Source organism: Euleptes europaea, chromosome 12 (genome assembly GCF_029931775.1).
Source record: "Euleptes europaea isolate rEulEur1 chromosome 12, rEulEur1.hap1, whole genome shotgun sequence".
In the NCBI taxonomy this organism is placed as follows: domain Eukaryota; kingdom Metazoa; phylum Chordata; class Lepidosauria; order Squamata; family Sphaerodactylidae; genus Euleptes; species Euleptes europaea.
The window spans coordinates 17,731,619-17,748,426 of NC_079323.1; the positions used below are offsets into that span (position 1 = coordinate 17,731,619).

A 16,808-nucleotide genomic window follows, 5' to 3' on the forward strand; every position below is an offset into this window, starting at 1 on the left:
TCAGTTCACCTGGAAAAAAAATGGCCGCTTTGGCAATTGAAGTCTATGGCATTGAAGCTCCTCCCCTCCCCAAACCCCACCCTCCTCAGGCTCCGCCCCAAAAACCTCCCGCCGGTGGCGAAGAGGGACCTGGCAACCCTAGGGCTGGAGATCTCCTGGAATTACAGCTGATCTCACAACTACATGCATCACCAATTTATGTGTTATTAGTTTATGTAAAACTGTTATTCCACTTCTCCTGGGGAAAATGGCTGCTTTTGGAAGGTGGACTGTATGGCATTATGCCCTACCGAGGTCCCTCCCCTCCCTAAACCCCACTCTCCCACGCCCCACCCTCAAATCTCCCGGTATTTCTGAATCTGGAGTTGGCCACCCTAATTAAACAGCTCTGATCATGCCAAGGATGACTCTCTCACACTCACTAGTTACCCGTGGTATGATGACCCATTTATAATTGCAAAGCAGTTAGTTTTGGAGCGCAGCCATGTTGGTCGGTAGTAGAAGAGCTGGATTCGAGTCCAGTAGCATCTCAGAGGCAACAAGATTTTTGAGATATGAGCTTTCGAGAGTCGAAGCTCCCTTCGTCAAAGGAGAGTTCCTTCAAGGACGGTGGGCAGTGCTTCCATGTAAGACCAGCATATTGCCCCACCCCTTTTAATAGTGAAGGCCCATCCCACACAGACTTAACCGTGAAAATATTTTGTAAATCTTACTGGCTTTAAGGCCAGTTACAATGTTTCCCCTCCCCAGAGTGAGGCCATGGGAAAACACTTCTTCATGGTGAGAACTCGCATCATCTTGGTTATTTTGTTCTTGCCTAGCTGAATATTTAATATTACCTCTTCAGATTAAACTAGGGTTGCCAACCTCCAGGTACTAGCTGGAGATCTCCTGCTATTACAACTGATCCCCAGCCGATAGAGATCAGTTCCCCTAGAGAAAATGGCCGCTTTGGCAATTGGACTCTATGGCATTTAAGTCCCTCCCCTTCCCAAACCCTGCCCTCCTCAGGCTCCACCCCAAAAACCTCCCACCGGTGGCGAAGAGGGACCTAGATTAAACTATTATAACAAACATACTGGGTAATCTTCATGCTGGTGAACTTCAAAATAGTTTAGCATGAGAACACGGACTATCATTTTAAAATATGTCTGCTACTAATGGCATTACTTACTTAATGTCCAGTAAAATGACAGATCCTGACAATGTTTTTAGCCCAAGGAATTATGATAAAACACGAACGAGGCACATCTTCTTAATATCCTGAAATGTTGAATGTGCAACTAGATGCCCAAACAGTAAATTCTTACAACACAAGACACTCACTATCAAAAGTATCTACTTATTTAAAAAAAAACTTCCCCTTTTTGTAAAACAATGATTCACTTGATTATTTAACTTTATTTTGGATTATCAAACTGTAAGGTATGATTGTTGTTGTTGTTAATGTTGTTATTAACCTAGTAACCTACAACTTCAGTGATGTAAAGATGTACTTTTAAAAGAGGACACCTTACCCAGGGAAAATCAGGCATGCTAAAAGTTACATCCAGTGATCCCAACACAGAGAGGGCTGTTACATTTCTGCATGGATTTGCACTTAAGCTACAAGGCGCTCTTCCTGATTTTCCACTTCACTGACCACATCCTATGTGGTTGTTTGAATTCAGGAGAGTTTGCCTTGCGGTAGGGAGTGAGAAGGTTGTTTTTACTAAAAAAAGACACTGCGCTAGACCCAGAGATACTTTTCCATTAAGTCTTCCTCCAACAGAGGAAGTTTTTCGCTGCCAAAGGAAGTCTTACAGAAAGGAGTCATTGAATATGACTCATTATGCCCCGACCGTATTCTGGAGGAGGTTCAGTGGCTTTCACACAATGCCATTGGCTGGAGTATGAAATGTGATTTAATTGCCATTGACAGGACAATCCTGAACAGAGTGACACCTTTCAAAGAAGGGTGCAACTCTGCTGGATGCCTGCGGTTTAACGAAACCAGATCAGGCTGCGCAGTTAGTATGAAAAGATTCCCCCCCCCCCGAGAGAACTGATTTTCAGGAAGCCCTTTGATTATCTTCTAACAACCCCCTACACTCAGGTCACCATTAAATGATAGCCCTGAGAGCGGAAATAGATACACTTTATTGATGCTGCAGTTAATCGTGGCAACCTGTTTCGCAGCCATTCACTACCAAGGGACTAATTGCATCCTGAAGTACTGGCAAAGCACACACAATCTTCTGCAAAGAAGGATCGGCACCTTTTCTTTTTAAAATAATGTCATTTGTTTATATGTTTGTCAGTTCTGCAAACCTGGACAGGCCCAGTTATCTCAAAGACGCTTGTCCGGGCCGGTCTCGTTTGTTGCTTCTACCTATTTCAAGCAAAACTGTTTGCTCCTGTATTTCTCGTACTGTACTGTTTGTTTGCTTGCTCTCTTGCACCTGGCTTCCCCCCGTCTTAATGCTGGCCCTTCTGTCTCCCTCAGGACAAGACGAGCGCCCTGAGTCTCAGCAACGTCGCAGGAGTCTTCTACATTCTGGTTGGAGGCCTGGGCTTGGCTATGCTGGTGGCTTTGATAGAGTTCTGTTACAAATCCAGGGCCGAGGCGAAGAGAATGAAGGTGGCAAAGAGTGCACAGACTTTTAACCCAACTTCCGCGCAGAATACCCAGAATTTAGCAACTTATAGAGAAGGTTACAACGTATATGGAACCGAGAGTGTTAAAATTTAGGGGTAGGACTTAGGGGCCTACTACCAGTGAGTGGGTGATGTACCATCATGTCATGCGGTGTTGTGCCCTGTCTGTCCAGTGGTGGTAACTGCTTGCTTCTAAAGAGAGCTTCCTTTTTTGAAAAAAAAATAACTGGTTCAGTTAATTTTGGCTGCAGATGTTTAGTATATTTACTCATATGCTACTCATAGACATCTGCATTGCAAGGGATCTGATTTTTTTTTAAAAAAAATAGTGCATAAATATAAAAGTATATTTTTGATACTATAGGGAGGTTAGAGATCAACTTGGGTCTTTACGCCTCTTTTAAATTTTCGATTTCGCAGTCCAACTGTAGATTTTTTTCCAAATGGAAGAATAAGATAATAAGATTTCCTGATAGAGCCACTGGAGGAAAGGGAGAGCAAGTATTCTTAAATCATATGCTATAGGCACAAGAGGTTTCATAGGGTTGCCAGGTGGGTGGTGTCAGCGGGCAATTGCCTGCCAATCCACCAGGCTGCTCCGGAGCAGGGATAACCGCACAGCTGCACATGATCTGATTGTGTCACTTCTGGGTTTATTCCCGGAAGTGCCGCATCACTGCAGCCACTTTAGCACTTTAGCATCCTTTGGGGGATTGAGTGCTAAAGCAGCCGCGGTGATGCAGTGCTTCCAGGGGTAAACCTGTAAGTGATGTAATCACGTCACGTGTGGCCACATGCAATCGCCCCAACTTTTCCCCCCAAACCCTCCCACCGATGGATTTAGGGGGGCTGCGTTGCATAACTCCACATCATTTTCAGCTAGGAACCCAAAAGTGATGTTGCCACATCACGCAACGCTCTAGGAATTTCTCCAATTACTATTGTGACATCACTTCCGGTTACGCAGCTAGACATTAGGGCATCACACGATGCTGTTTTGCCAGGTCTCTGCCCCCCCTAGTCCCCCACCAGTTGCCAGCCCTGGGCTGGCAAGACTACCGTTCTTTCTCAAAAAGGAGGGGTGGATAAAGATCACATTAATTGGGCCAACCAGCATCAAGCATTAATGAATCTGTGCAATGTGAAAGTGTGCATTTCACCTCTCTGGGATGCTTTCTAAGTACCTGGCAAAGTGAATGTATGAACCAGTTCATAGTTTTAATAATAAACCTCAGAGTAGCAATGCTGTTAAACCATATCCACAGAGATGGAAACTACAACACCCATGCGAACAGAACTTAGCCATCAGGAATGTTAACAGTTAAGCGGTAAAGCAAAAGTTTTATTTTGCCACCTAGAAGAAACGTCAAAGGAAAAGAATTATTTTTTATTATTATTTTTATTTATTATTTATATAGTGCTGGAGCACACGGCGCTGTACTATAGGCGAAGTGTGCCAGACAAATAACAGGCCCCTGCCCCAAGGAGATTACAGTCTAAAGGCACAGCCGATACAAAACAGAACAATACAATACAGAACAAACACAGCATGAGCAGAGAATGGCGTGTGGTCATTATAGCTGGAGCACTACGAGAAATTAGGTGGGTTTTCAGGAGGGGATGAAGAAGGTGAGGGAGGGGGCTTGGTGCACATGGATTGGGAAGTTACTGATTCTTTTGGAACACTGTTACCTTTTATGCCGAAACCAGTCCTGCTGGGTGCCTAGCTTCCAAAAACCCCTGAAACAGTTTGGTTCACACAAACCAGGGATGGAGGTGTCAAGCTATAAAAAAAAAAAATTATGTCTGCAGGTGGCCTTTGAAGTCTTTCCTTTGTTTTCCTCAGCAGCAGCACACAGCATGACTCACTGGCGCAAGCTGCCAAATACTGCAGGCACTTTCACACGTGCCAAATAATGCACTTTCAATCCACATTCAATGCAATTTGAAGCTGGATTTTACTGTATGAGATGGCAAAAGTGCCAGTGTGGTATAGTGGTTAAGAGTGGTGGTTTGGAACTGTGGAGTCTGATCTGGAGAACTGGGTTTGATTCCCCACTCCTCCACATGAGCGGTGGAGGCTAATCTGGTGAACCGGGTTGGTTTCCCCACTCCTACACATGAACCCAGCTGGGTGACCTTGGTCTAGTCACAGCTCTCTTTGAGCTCTCACAGCCCCACCTACCTCTCAGGGTGTCTGTTGCTGGGAGGGGAAGGGAAGGTGATTGTAAGCCTGTTTGATTCTTCCTTAAGTGGTAGAGAAAGTCAGCGTATAAAAACCAACTCTTCTGCTGCTGCTGCATTGAAAGTGGATTATTTAGCATGTGTGAAAGTGCCAACATGTGTTTTTTAAACACACATGATCAAAAAAGCAGAACATTCGCCTGCACAACTGGGCCATTCTGGTAGCTGGAGAAAACAGAAAAGACACGACAAGTATGCATCTAAAGGATATAGATCTGGGTACTGTGGCAATGGGCCATGATCCAGACTGAGTTTTGTGTCTAACCCCCCACCAATTGCAATGAACAAGCTAGACATGCAACTTGCCAATGGAATCTGCCTGCTGGAGTAGACTCAAACCAGCTGTTATGGTCATTCCCCGGGGCCACGAATTTTTGGCTTTCATTTTAAGTAAGTGTGTTTCTAAATCTTTACTTTGGCAAACAATTTGTGGAAGCCTGGATATTGTCTCCAGAAGTGGGATTGGAGGCAATCCCCACATCCGGCACAGCCCACTTTCTCCCACAAAATCCCCTAGTTTCTATCCCCTCCAACCTTAATAACTCCTAATGCCTTGCCTGTCTCATTCCTCCCCCCACCCTGTGTGCTACTCTCTGAAAAGCTTCTTTTCCAAAAAAAACAAACCCATTTTTAGCCACACAGATGTTGTCATTGGCCTTTTATGCAGAGATGTTTCCCCGCGGTCACCCCACCGACTGCGTCGGGGCTTCCTTTTGATTATGCATGCCTTTTCTGCCCATCAGAGCTCGCCTCGCTCTCCCTGCATGTTTTGCCTGCATTTTCCAGATTCTGGCTAAAACAGCATCTGGAAAACATGGGCAAAATGTGCAGGAAGAGCGAGGTGACCTCTGACGGGCGGGAAAGGCATTCATAATCAAAAGGAAGTCCTGAATCAGTCGGCGGAGTGACTTCGGGAAACGTCCCTGCATAAAAAGCCATTGAGCCACACAATGCGGTTCAGATTTCCCCATCCGTTCCACTAAAGGTGGCACTTCCCCTCTGGGCAAGGAGCCTTTTGTTGATATGGCAGAAGACCCTCTTGTGTCAGTGGGCCAGAAGAAAGCACCACTATTCACAAAAAAATACAAAAACAGATTCGTGGGATCTGGCCCCATTAATGGCAAGAAATGTTCTCAAATGGAGGATATTTTCATTTCTATAACTGATGCTTCTTCTTTGAGACCACTGAGCCACCAAACCACTCTAGGTTCCAAGGTGGGGGCAGCATTTCTCTTGAGAAACACAGGGACAGCCTTCAGCTCATCTAAGCCAGCTCTTTCTCATGTCACTTGCTGAAGAAGAGAGTCTTGTGACTCGCACTGGCCCCATGAGCTGTGACCACAGCTGAGAGGATGCCCCTTCCAAATGACGTTTCTTGCCTATTTTAATCCCTTTTGGGGCCTGCAGTCTCTTGCGTCCTTGTGCGTTATTTCCTCATTCTCAGTAGTAGTTGCACTCAAAAGCTGCTTTAGGCCAAACCAAGGCTTTTATGCTCCCCCACCCATAAAATTTTGAGAGTTTGAACAAGAAATAAAAGCACAATGCATCCTTAACCATTACAGGTCATGAAGTTTAGCAAGGGGGGTTAATTTCCCCCCAGCAAAATGGGTACCTGTATGTTAGGGTTGGCAACCTCCAGGTACTAGCAGGAGATCTGCTGTTACAACTGATCTCCATCAAACAGAGATCAGTTCACCAAATGGTCACTTTGGCAATTGGACTCTATGGCACTGAGGTCCCTCCTCTCCCCAAACCCCATCCTCCTCAGGCTCCACCCCAAAAACCTCCCTCCGGTGGTGAAGAGGGACCTGGCAACCCTACTGTACATTGATGTGAAGCAGTGGTTCCCAAAGTTTCGGGCCACCACCCCCTTGGTTCCACAAACTCAACCCCAGTGCCCCCTACTCTATCAAACAGCACAGTTGAAGGGGCCCACCTCTAGCACCCCCTGCTGCCCCCTTGCCTCTTAGTGCCCCCCTAGGTAATCCCCCCCACTTTGGGAACCACTGTGAAGCATGGTAAATAGCACATTGTAAAGCATGGAAAATGGCACATAGGGAATGGATACTCCCACAAACACACTTCCTGTGTGCCTTAATCCAATTCACAGCCCCCTCCCCCCCAACTGCTTTTAACTTTAAAAAAATAGAGGAGATCCTGTCTAGGAATCTTTCTCCTTGGGTCTTGTTTGAGTCTTAGTTGATCATGTCTTTGGAGCATGACCTCTCAAGGTTTTAGAAAAGGGGGCAGGGAGATAACACCTACCAAAAAGATGCAAGAGACATACACTAACTAGCACGGAAAATGTATACTGCCATGCTGAATCCCTATTCATTTCCTCCGAGGAAGCCTCAAAGTGGCATAATGACAAAAACATAAATTTGTCAATTTCCATGGAAACTATCAACCCTCTAGTAGTAAACCAGCTGGCCATTGGGTGGATAATGAACCTGGGGTAATGAACTTGGGGGGGGGGGCTCTTGAGGTAGGTAGGAAAATATGACTTTGTAATTAATAGGAAAAAACTAAGGGAATCCCTCAAAAGGGCCTGATGAGAACCAAATATGCTCCAGAAGGAATGGAATATTGAAAGCAGCTAAGAACCAGTTCTTAGGGGAAAGAGACCAGCCAGAGAGGTGGGAATTTGACATGTAGCTGCTATTTCTGTTTCTTATGACATGTAGTGCTGCCCTGAAGCTACTGCTTAGGACCACTTATGTTGAAGGAAGGCTCCTTAGTCTAGAGCAGAGGTTCTCAAACTGTGCTCCATAGAGCACTTGGTGCTTCACGAAACATCTCCTAGTGCTCCATGAAGAGACTGGAAAGAAAAATACTACTGTCATTCGGTTTAGTATACAGGGGCTAGGTGAAAATTAGTGCTCCGTGACAAATTTCTCTCCCGAAAAGTGCTCCATGACTCAAAAGGTTTGGGAACCTCTGGTCTAGAGGAACTCCCTCCAGCCTAAGGTACATGCCCTCAAGGCCCTTACCAAGCCCAGCCTGATCTCGTTCCTTTGCCACTAACCAGTTTGGTCTGATGCCTAGGCCAAATCGAGGACTGAGTCCGCCAGCTATATTTGTTTTCATTGTCTCTTAAGGAAGCACAAACTATTCCCTTTTGGCCTTAACAAGGTTGCCAGAAATGACAGAATTAGGAGTTTCTGAGCAAACCTGGACCACAAGCAGCAGAAGAGGTGGGAAAGCCCCTTCAGGCCGCATGTAGACAGCTTGCTTCTCAGGCAGAAGGGCTCTAGCCTAGCTTTATCCTTAGCCTGATAGCTGTCTACGTGTAGCCGTTTTCTTCGCAAGCTGCAGACTGAAATGGTTCAGTCCTCCTGAACATTTATCCCTTTGTGGGCTGTTTCATTAGACTGGGGTTAAGACTGCGTTTTCATTGATAAGGCAATACACAGATGTTTTAGGTCTATCTGGAAGCAACGAAAGGATTGCTGTCCCAGAGCTACCGACGAGCCCTTTGCACCCGCAGTGCATGCATTTCCAGAAAGTCAAGGAGGGGACTACACAAGCCTTCTGCCCTCCATCCCCTGCCCCCACCCCTCTGTGATGCTGTAGGTTGGGTTGCCAGCCTCCAGGTAGTAGCTGGAGATCTCCCGCTATTACAACTGATCTCCAGCCGATAGAGATCAGTTTATCTGGAGAAAATGGCCGCTTTGGCAATTGGTAGGCTGACCATACTTACCGTTTTGAATGGGACAGTCCTGTTTTTATCACATTTCCCGTCTGTCCCGTCTTTTTAATTAAAATGTCAATTTTGTCCCGTTTTGCATCTCATTACACTTTCAATGTTTGTTTCCTTCAGTTCTGCCATTTCTTATGATGCATGCAGGCATGGCTGGGTAAATTCTCATAGAAAAAGTGCTCTGATCGGGTTACACTAATATTATATAACCCCTGTCCCATTTTTGCCATCCCAATGTCCCATTTTTGTCTCAAGGAAATATGGTCAGCCTAGCAATTGGACATTGAAGTCCCTCCCCAAACCTCGCCCTCCTCAGGGTCTGCTTCCCCAAAATCTCCAGGTATTTCCCAACCCAGAGCTGGCAACCCTATCTTGGATGGCCTTAAGGGGAGGAGCCACAGAAGATCTTGGTAAAGCATCTTGGTCACAAGAATAAGTGCACATGTGCCTGTGTGTGTAAAAATGACTGTAGGATTTCTAAGTAGTGAAAAATAGAATACCCCATTCAGTTTAAAGCTGCCTCCCATAAGCTCCATAGCATAGAAGAGTCTTAATGTATTGTTAGAACGGTTTGGAATCCAGGAGCAGATCAACCTCTACTTGCATCTCAAGGAAGAAGATGCATGGCTGTTTCCCTTGTGTTCACACACACACACACACACACACACACACACACTACATTGGGGCTTTGTTTGGATTATGCAAGCATTTTCTGACTGTCAGAGGTCACCTCTCTTTCCTGTGCGTTTCCATGTGTTTCTGGATGCTGTTGTTCGGAAAATGCATGCATAATCAAAACGAAAGCCCAAAGTAGTTGGGGAGGGGGGGGGTTGACCGCGAGGGAAACAGCCATGCATAAAAAGCCTCAGCGTAGAGGCTCCCTCTACCCATAATGCTCTACAGAAGAGACGGCCACATCCCTTCTGCCCCGGTAGTTGTCTAGTATTCTTTTTTTCCTCTCTGCTCCTTTTCAGAAGGAGGATTCAGACAAGTGTCTCCCCTACCATGGTACACTGACTTGGGCAAACGTTATGCGGCCAAAAGTCAAGTGGAACTGGTTTAACTGAAGGCAACCTGCACATAAAAGATCTCCTGGCCAATTTTCTTAGAAGAAGAATATTGCACGGTTGAAGATGGTTGTCTGAATCTGCCCTGTATATTCCTCCTTTGGCCTTCTATTTCCATGTTTGGCTCTTGTCTGTTTGCGTGCAATATGTGGGTCATAGCCAATATTTTAGTAAACAGGATCCATGCAGATTTTGGCCTCAGTCCAACACAAGTTAGTCACATTTATATCCCACTGAAATCATTGGGCTTACAGATAACTTGTCCAATTGATTTCAACCAGACTTTCAGCTACCAGGCACTTGCGGGGACAGGTCTTTCTTTTCCTGCCTTCTTCCAGCAACGTGCAAAGACTCCCCCCCCCAGCAATAAACTGATGGTCAAGGAAGCCTTGTGGGTAAAATGCCACATGGCATGGAGACCAACAGTGAAGAAGGGAAGTAACATCACCCATCCACTCTCTTGTGTAAATGGAACGTTTATTCTACCATACTTCCTATCCCAGTGAGAGAGATAAAAGGTAGCAATTTCACCTGATTCTCCCTCTTCACATCAACCCACCATGCCACATGACATTTTGTCTGCAGGTTTCCTTCAGTACCAGCTTTTCATAGATCTTGGGGGCGGGGGGGACTGCTGGTGCAAGGTCCTGGTGGTTCATAGCCCCGTTGACTGAATTCGGGGTTGGTTGGTTTGTTTGCCCTTCTATTTGCAAGTGGGGCAACATTGTTTTTCTTAAGGAAGCCCACCCGTCCCTTAACCACTTTTCCTCAGAAGTAAGGCTCATTGATAATGCTTACTTCCAATTACAAGCAGGTAGGGTTCCAGCTATGCAATCCTCTGCATGTTTACTCAGAAGTAAGCCCCCAACGTCTTCTCCAACGTCTGTGTGCATAGGATTCCACTGATCAGCCTGCCAGAGGCAGGTCAAAACCTACTTATTTGGTCAGGCTTCCTTAATGTTTTTTTTCCCCATTTGGGATGGCCCAGGTAGCCCAATCTTGTCAGATCTCATAAGCTAAGCAGGGTCAGCCCTGGGGAGTACTTGGATGGGAGACCACCAAGGAAAACCAGGGATGCTATGCAGGCAATGGCAAACTACCTCTGTTTGTCTCTTGCTTTGAAAACCCTATGGGGTTGCCATAAGACGCCTGCGACTTGATGGCACTTTCCACCACATATATGCAAATGATTGACTGTTTAAATATTTTTAACAGCAGTCGCTTTTGATTTTAAGTGTTATAGATCTTCTGTTTTTAGCACTTGAGAGCCATTTGTTCGAAATGTGAGAAAAGTGAGACTAAAATGGATAGAAAGAAATGCTTAAAATGTATAGAACCAAAGAATGATCTCACCAAAACTTAAGCGCTTTTGATGTCTCATTGATTTTGATGGAAGAGAAATCCATCCAAAGATGTCGCTGAGACTAGAGAGGGTTTAAATGGTTGGACTGTGGCCAAAGTGTACAGGAAAATGTGTATTTTTATAAGAACTTTATTGATAAACTAGACTATATCCGACTAACAATCTCCACTTTTATAAAATAATTTATGAGACAGTTTCAAGGCTTGTAGACCTTACCAGTAAGGTTAAGCATGAAAATTGACAGGAACTCAACAGTGACTGATCTCCTACGAAACAATTTGGACAACAGTGAAAAATTTAAGTTTTGCCCCCCAGAGATTGACTTGTACTAAATTTCAGTCTAATCATCACCTCCAGCTTGATCTCTTTGAGAGCTTTCACACAAGAACGTAAAAGGCACTATGTGTATATTAACACGATAATGCAGATGTCTACATATAGATATTTTTTTGGTGTTTGTCGTGTGCTGGTTTCTTGGGGAACAGAAATATTGTAACACTTCCCTCTTTTTCCCCTCCCCTTTCTCTTTCCCCTTCCTCTCTTTTTCCCTTCCTTTTTCCTGCCTCCCAGCTGACCTTTTCTGAAGCCATACGAAACAAAGCCAGATTATCCATCACAGGCAGCGTGGGAGAAAACGGCCGCGTACTGACTCCCGACTGCCCAAAGGCCGTACACGCAGGAACTGCAATTAGACAAAGTTCAGGATTGGCGGTAATTGCATCAGACCTACCATAAAAACCAAAAAAATAATCGAGTGCCTTAATTAAACTGTGTCGGTGACTGAGGGGAATACAGCATGGACTGTACCATGACACAGGAAATGTCATTGATGAACTTAGAAATGGGCTGAGTCTGGGGAAGGGCATCAGAACATGCCAGACATCATCAGCAAGAAATGTGTGCACGGGCTCAGCTCGGAAAACCCAAACTCAGATTTTATATCAGGAAAAAAAAATCATAATTTAGTTTTGTCGGGGGGGAGGAGGAGGGGCTGGGAAAGGAAAATTAACAGCAACAAATTTCACTTGAGCGGACTTTTAAAAAACTAATCAGACTTGCCAATTTAGCGCATTAAAAAACTGTGAAGGACGTACGTGAGGAAGGACTCGCTTTTGGTCTTGACCAAGTGGGGAGCCAATAGCTGTAAAAGTCAATGAACATGCTAACCTGTATCTCCAGAAGATCAGCTTTATACAATGGGAAGAATATCCAGCTGTGGAAACAAGTCACTAAACTGTGATAAGAAATTAAATATGTAAATCCTGTGAAAAAAAATAAAAGAAATTAATTACTTTTTTCTTTTGGGAAAAAAAAGAGGAATCTTGAAACATGCTTGCTTCTTAACGGATGTAAATTCAGTAGAGGACAACACAATTCTTTTTTCTAACCATCTTAGGGAACAATTCATTGCAATAATTGATATAAGATGCCATCACTGTAATAAAATTCAAAGACTTTTTTTATAAGCATTGTTGGTAATCCTCTCATTTGCTGTTACCGTCATTCTGTTCCATCATTCAGTGTTCCACGGATTTGCATCTGTCTAACTACAAGAAACCAACAAATACGTTTAGAGAGCACCATCAGTCTGCAGTGTAGAATCAAAAGAGACTACGGGTCACTCATGTTACCGATATTATTTATAATCTTGTTCTGTGTAAGAAACTGTGGTTTTTGTACCCACCAAAAAAGAATAAAACAACAACTGTTCTTTTAATATCTACTGACCTGGAGTGGTTTTCTGACCATGAGGAACGGAGTCGAGGGGGCGAAGAATGTGTGGTCTGACATGAAGTTTAACCAAGTGTGCATTTCTGGACAGAGGTAACAGCGGACTCTCCTTGGCTTTGCTGTTGGTTCTGCATGATCACATGTACACTACGTGCACCCGGTGCTCAAGAACAAAGCCTGTGACAAGAAACATGCAGTTCTGCGACCTGTGTGCATTGTGCAATTTGATTTCTCAGGTGTTGCATGGTTTATTCAGCATTTTTCCTATTTGACCTAACATATTCTGCTTCTGCTGCTCGTGGAAAAGGCCGAAGAGCTATTTTCATCACTGGAACCCATGCCTGGACCACTGCAAATTGTTTTTTCTAAAAATTCTGCCTTCTGATGCTTCGCCAGGCACCACCCCATGGCCTTTCAAGTATTCCGCACCCAGTACCATCTTCTGAGCCTTTTTCTGGCCAGCGACTCAAGCACTGATTCAGTAGCCTATTTTGACCCTCCTCCCATGCCTCACATGGCCATTTCTTTTTTAAGTACTGCGTGCATATACTTTTCCATTTAAATATATATGTGTCCCCACCTTTCAATTTTTAAAAAGCAGACTATTTTTTTTTAACATTTAAAATCTGCTCCGGGGAAGAGGAGGGATTAGTGACACCACTGGCTTCCAGCCTATCACTCCTTGCAGAGTCAGCTTCTGCAGTAAAACACCAGACTTGGTTTCAGTCCAGGAGAGAACTTGTACATCTGAGAAAAATGTGTTGCATGCGTTTCCACAAGAGGCCCACCACTCAAATTATGTCCATCTGTATATATCCCAATTTTGTTTCAGTTGGTGATAATTTCTCCCTTGTCACAAGTAAACATATGGCTTGCCTCCAATAGAAATAACAGGCATAGTATGTGGTTCTTTTTATTATTAGATTGCAGCTGAAGGAAGATGGCTTCAAGGCTGCCCATAAGCACACACACCCTCCATACTTCCAAGTTCTGGATGCTGAAAAGAATGGAATTGCAGAGGGCAAAGGGGAACGAACCCACACCTCTCGTCCCTTGCTTTCTGCACAACCAAAGGGAAGAGCGGTGGGGTTACTGAATGGGCTAGCAGTTGGTATTTCCTTGCCAAACCACTGGGCAGTGAAAGGTAAGACCCGAGGCTCAACTCAAGTTTCCCCCCTTTCCTTTGATGTTTGTGGAATCCTGAACGATGACATCCTTGAGACAAGCCTGGCTTCATGTTCTAAGGCAAGTTCCTCAAGACAGCCGACAGCATCTTCAGAACTTGCTACCAAAACAAGAGCCCAGACATATTGGTATTTGGTTGCCAGTACTTCTTGCAGTGTGCAAAGCGGAACTTGCAGTCGGCGCAGTGGCCACTTTACAACTCCCCACTAGAATACGGCCAGCCAGCAGGTGGAAATAATTATGTGTTCAGTTAGCAGCACTTCTTCAGCGACATCCAAGACTCCTGTGAATTCTACTATCTCAGAACACAAGGAGTTTCACATCGGTCCTAGGCGAGAGACACTGGATCGGGAGACTCTGCAAGATTTATGGCTGATCCCAACTCTCCAAGACTATTTCTCCTTCCTTGAATTGCTACTCTTCTGAGGACATAATGACAAATTATTGGAAACACAGGGTTGCCACAGAAAATGGCCTCCCTGTGTCAGGTTCTCAAACTACCCCACCCCAGTGTCACTTATCCTTAGGGTTGCCAGGTCCCTCTTCGCCACCGGCGGGATGTTTTTAGGGCGGAGCCTGAGGAGGGCGGGGTTTGGGGAGGGAGGGACTTCAATGCCATAGAGTCCAATTGCCAAAGCGGCCATTTTCTCCAGGGGGACTGATCTCTATTGGCTGGAGATCAGTTATAATAGCAGGCGATCTCCTGCCACCACCTGGAGGTTGTGCAAATCCCTAAGGAAAAAAATCTCAGTACACGGTCACTGTACCCTTAAATGTATTCAATAATATCAAACTCTAAGGCATCAACATCAGCGTATACAAGTCTTTTCAACTGTTACCAATCATAAAGAACAATTCTTTACACTTTCTTATTAAGTATAAATGATACAAGGTGGCCCTCTTATACAGAAAAAACACCTTTGGTAACAAATAAAACCCCAGGGAAAAATGTTTAAACGTCCGGCAGCAAAATCCTGCATGCTGTGCTAAAGGATGCACTCGATGTTACGGTCAGCTGACCAGTGCTGGCCAATCCCGCCTCTTGAATCATCGCGGGATTCAAGAGGCGTGATTGGCCAGCACTGGCCAGCACTGGTCAGCTGACTGAGATTTTTTTCCTTAGGGATTTGCACCACCTGGAGGTTGGCAACCCTACTTATCTTATATGATGAAATCACAGTCTTGTGTAGTTCCCTGCCCTGCAACAGCCACAGCCAAGGATTAGGAACCAAGGTGGGGAAAGTAATTCATTTAAAATTAATTTCTTCTTCATTTAGAAGAAGAATCATTCACAACAAACATATAAGACATTAATATCAATGATACAATAAAACTTTAAAATAATTAAAATATACAATCACACAGCAACAAAGGCAATTGATTCTAGATCAGGCATTGGCAAAGCAAAAAATAAAAACCAATCCACAGCCAGGATGAATAAAGACATACGCAGCTTTATTTATTAATTTATTTTCATGTGTATAACCCGCCCTGCCCAATGAGCCCACTCGGGGTGGGTGGGAATTCCAAAAGGGGTGTGGATTTCAAAAGGGGCCAGCACTGAAAAGGCGTTGCCTTTGATAGACACCCACATAACATCTAAAGCTGGGGGCAAAGAGAGCAGGGTTTCTGTAGAACATCTTAATCGATGGGCAGGTACATGCCGGACCAGACACTCCTTGAAGTACCTTGGTCCCATAATAAAGGTGATAACCTGCATTTTCAATTGTGGCAAAAAATAGGCAGCTAGTGCAGTTTCTTTAAAATCAATAGGATATTTTCCCAATACTTTGTGTCATTCAATGGCTTTGTGGCTGAATTTTGCACCATTTCTGTCTTCCAGTCTTTGTGGTCAACCCTACGCAGGGTTGCATTGCCATAGCAAAATTATGCTTCTCAGGGAAAGGCTGAAGCTTGTCCACGATCAATGTTGGGCATAGGCACTAAACGCAACAGACATATAAAATAGTACCTCCCAAGCTTCAAACCTGCCCTTTCAAGGGGATTGCAACCTCATCCAGAAGATCTTGATTTCTTAGCCCTTGATTGGCAACATCACCAACCAACAGTGCAATTTGGTCTGAATTCAGTTTTAATTTCATTGTTGGCCCCCATCCACACTATTATCATATTCACAGCAGAGTTCAGAGTAACACTGAAGCACTGGCAAAGGAGAAACAGGGCTGGGCGATCTGCGGTGTACTGATTATACCTCACTCCAAATTCTCGGACCATCTTTCCCAAAGGTTTCACATGGATGTTAAACAGCATGGGAAATAAGATCTGATAGGAAGAACTGCCAGATGCCCAAGCAAGTCTCCCCCGGCACCACCTTCTGATCTTGGTTAACAAAGAAAGAACAGAACCACCTACCTGCATTGGCCCTATATTCATCTCACCTGCTGAGAAGTTCCAAAGTCTCAACAGGGATATATCCCGTCTCTCTCCCAGAGAAGGGTCATCAACCAGAGCAACCAAGGCAGCTTCCGTTTCAAAACCAGGCTGGAAACCAGCTTGTAATAGGCTCAGCTAATCCGTCTCCTCCAGGAAAAGCATGAAGTCACATGCTCAAGACCTTCCCAAGAAATGGATGATAGATCCTTCGAGTCCACAGAGGGCGTCTTCAAAAGAGACTTCAGAGCCACCGTCGCAGCCTTCCAGGCAAGCAGAACTATTCGTTCCCTTAAGAAAGATTTAATGTACAGTATCTTTACATCACAATGTGGGTTTAAGTGATGCTTCAAGTTCTGAGCAAGGGAAAACTTGACACGGGGATATTGTTTTCTTTCAGGAGCAGGCCCATTATCACCTGCAACACTGAATTCCATCCCGACTGTGCATAATAGCCAGGCGTGTTTGGATAGCGCCGTTAAATCCAGCG

The 16,808-nt window shown here is 44.7% G+C and overlaps 1 protein-coding gene across 5 annotated transcripts in view; it reads left to right on the forward strand.

Moving 5' to 3' along the window:
* Positions 1-12,730, forward strand: part of GRIA4 (glutamate ionotropic receptor AMPA type subunit 4) — a 254,524-nt gene extending 241,794 nt beyond the window's left edge. For 2 of the 5 annotated variants that reach the window (XM_056858902.1, XM_056858903.1), the window contains exons 15-17: positions 2,486-2,620; positions 11,582-11,722; positions 12,533-12,730. In XM_056858902.1, the coding sequence (XP_056714880.1) occupies positions 2,486-2,620; positions 11,582-11,722; positions 12,533-12,610 (354 nt within the window). In that variant the 3' untranslated portion in view covers positions 12,611-12,730. Of the gene's footprint in view, positions 1-2,485; positions 2,734-4,055; positions 4,240-11,581; positions 11,723-12,532 lie in introns of those variants that run through there. The other 3 variants (XM_056858905.1, XM_056858906.1, XM_056858904.1) reach the window with 2 other exon arrangements.
* Positions 12,731-16,808: the final 4,078 nt, after the last annotated feature.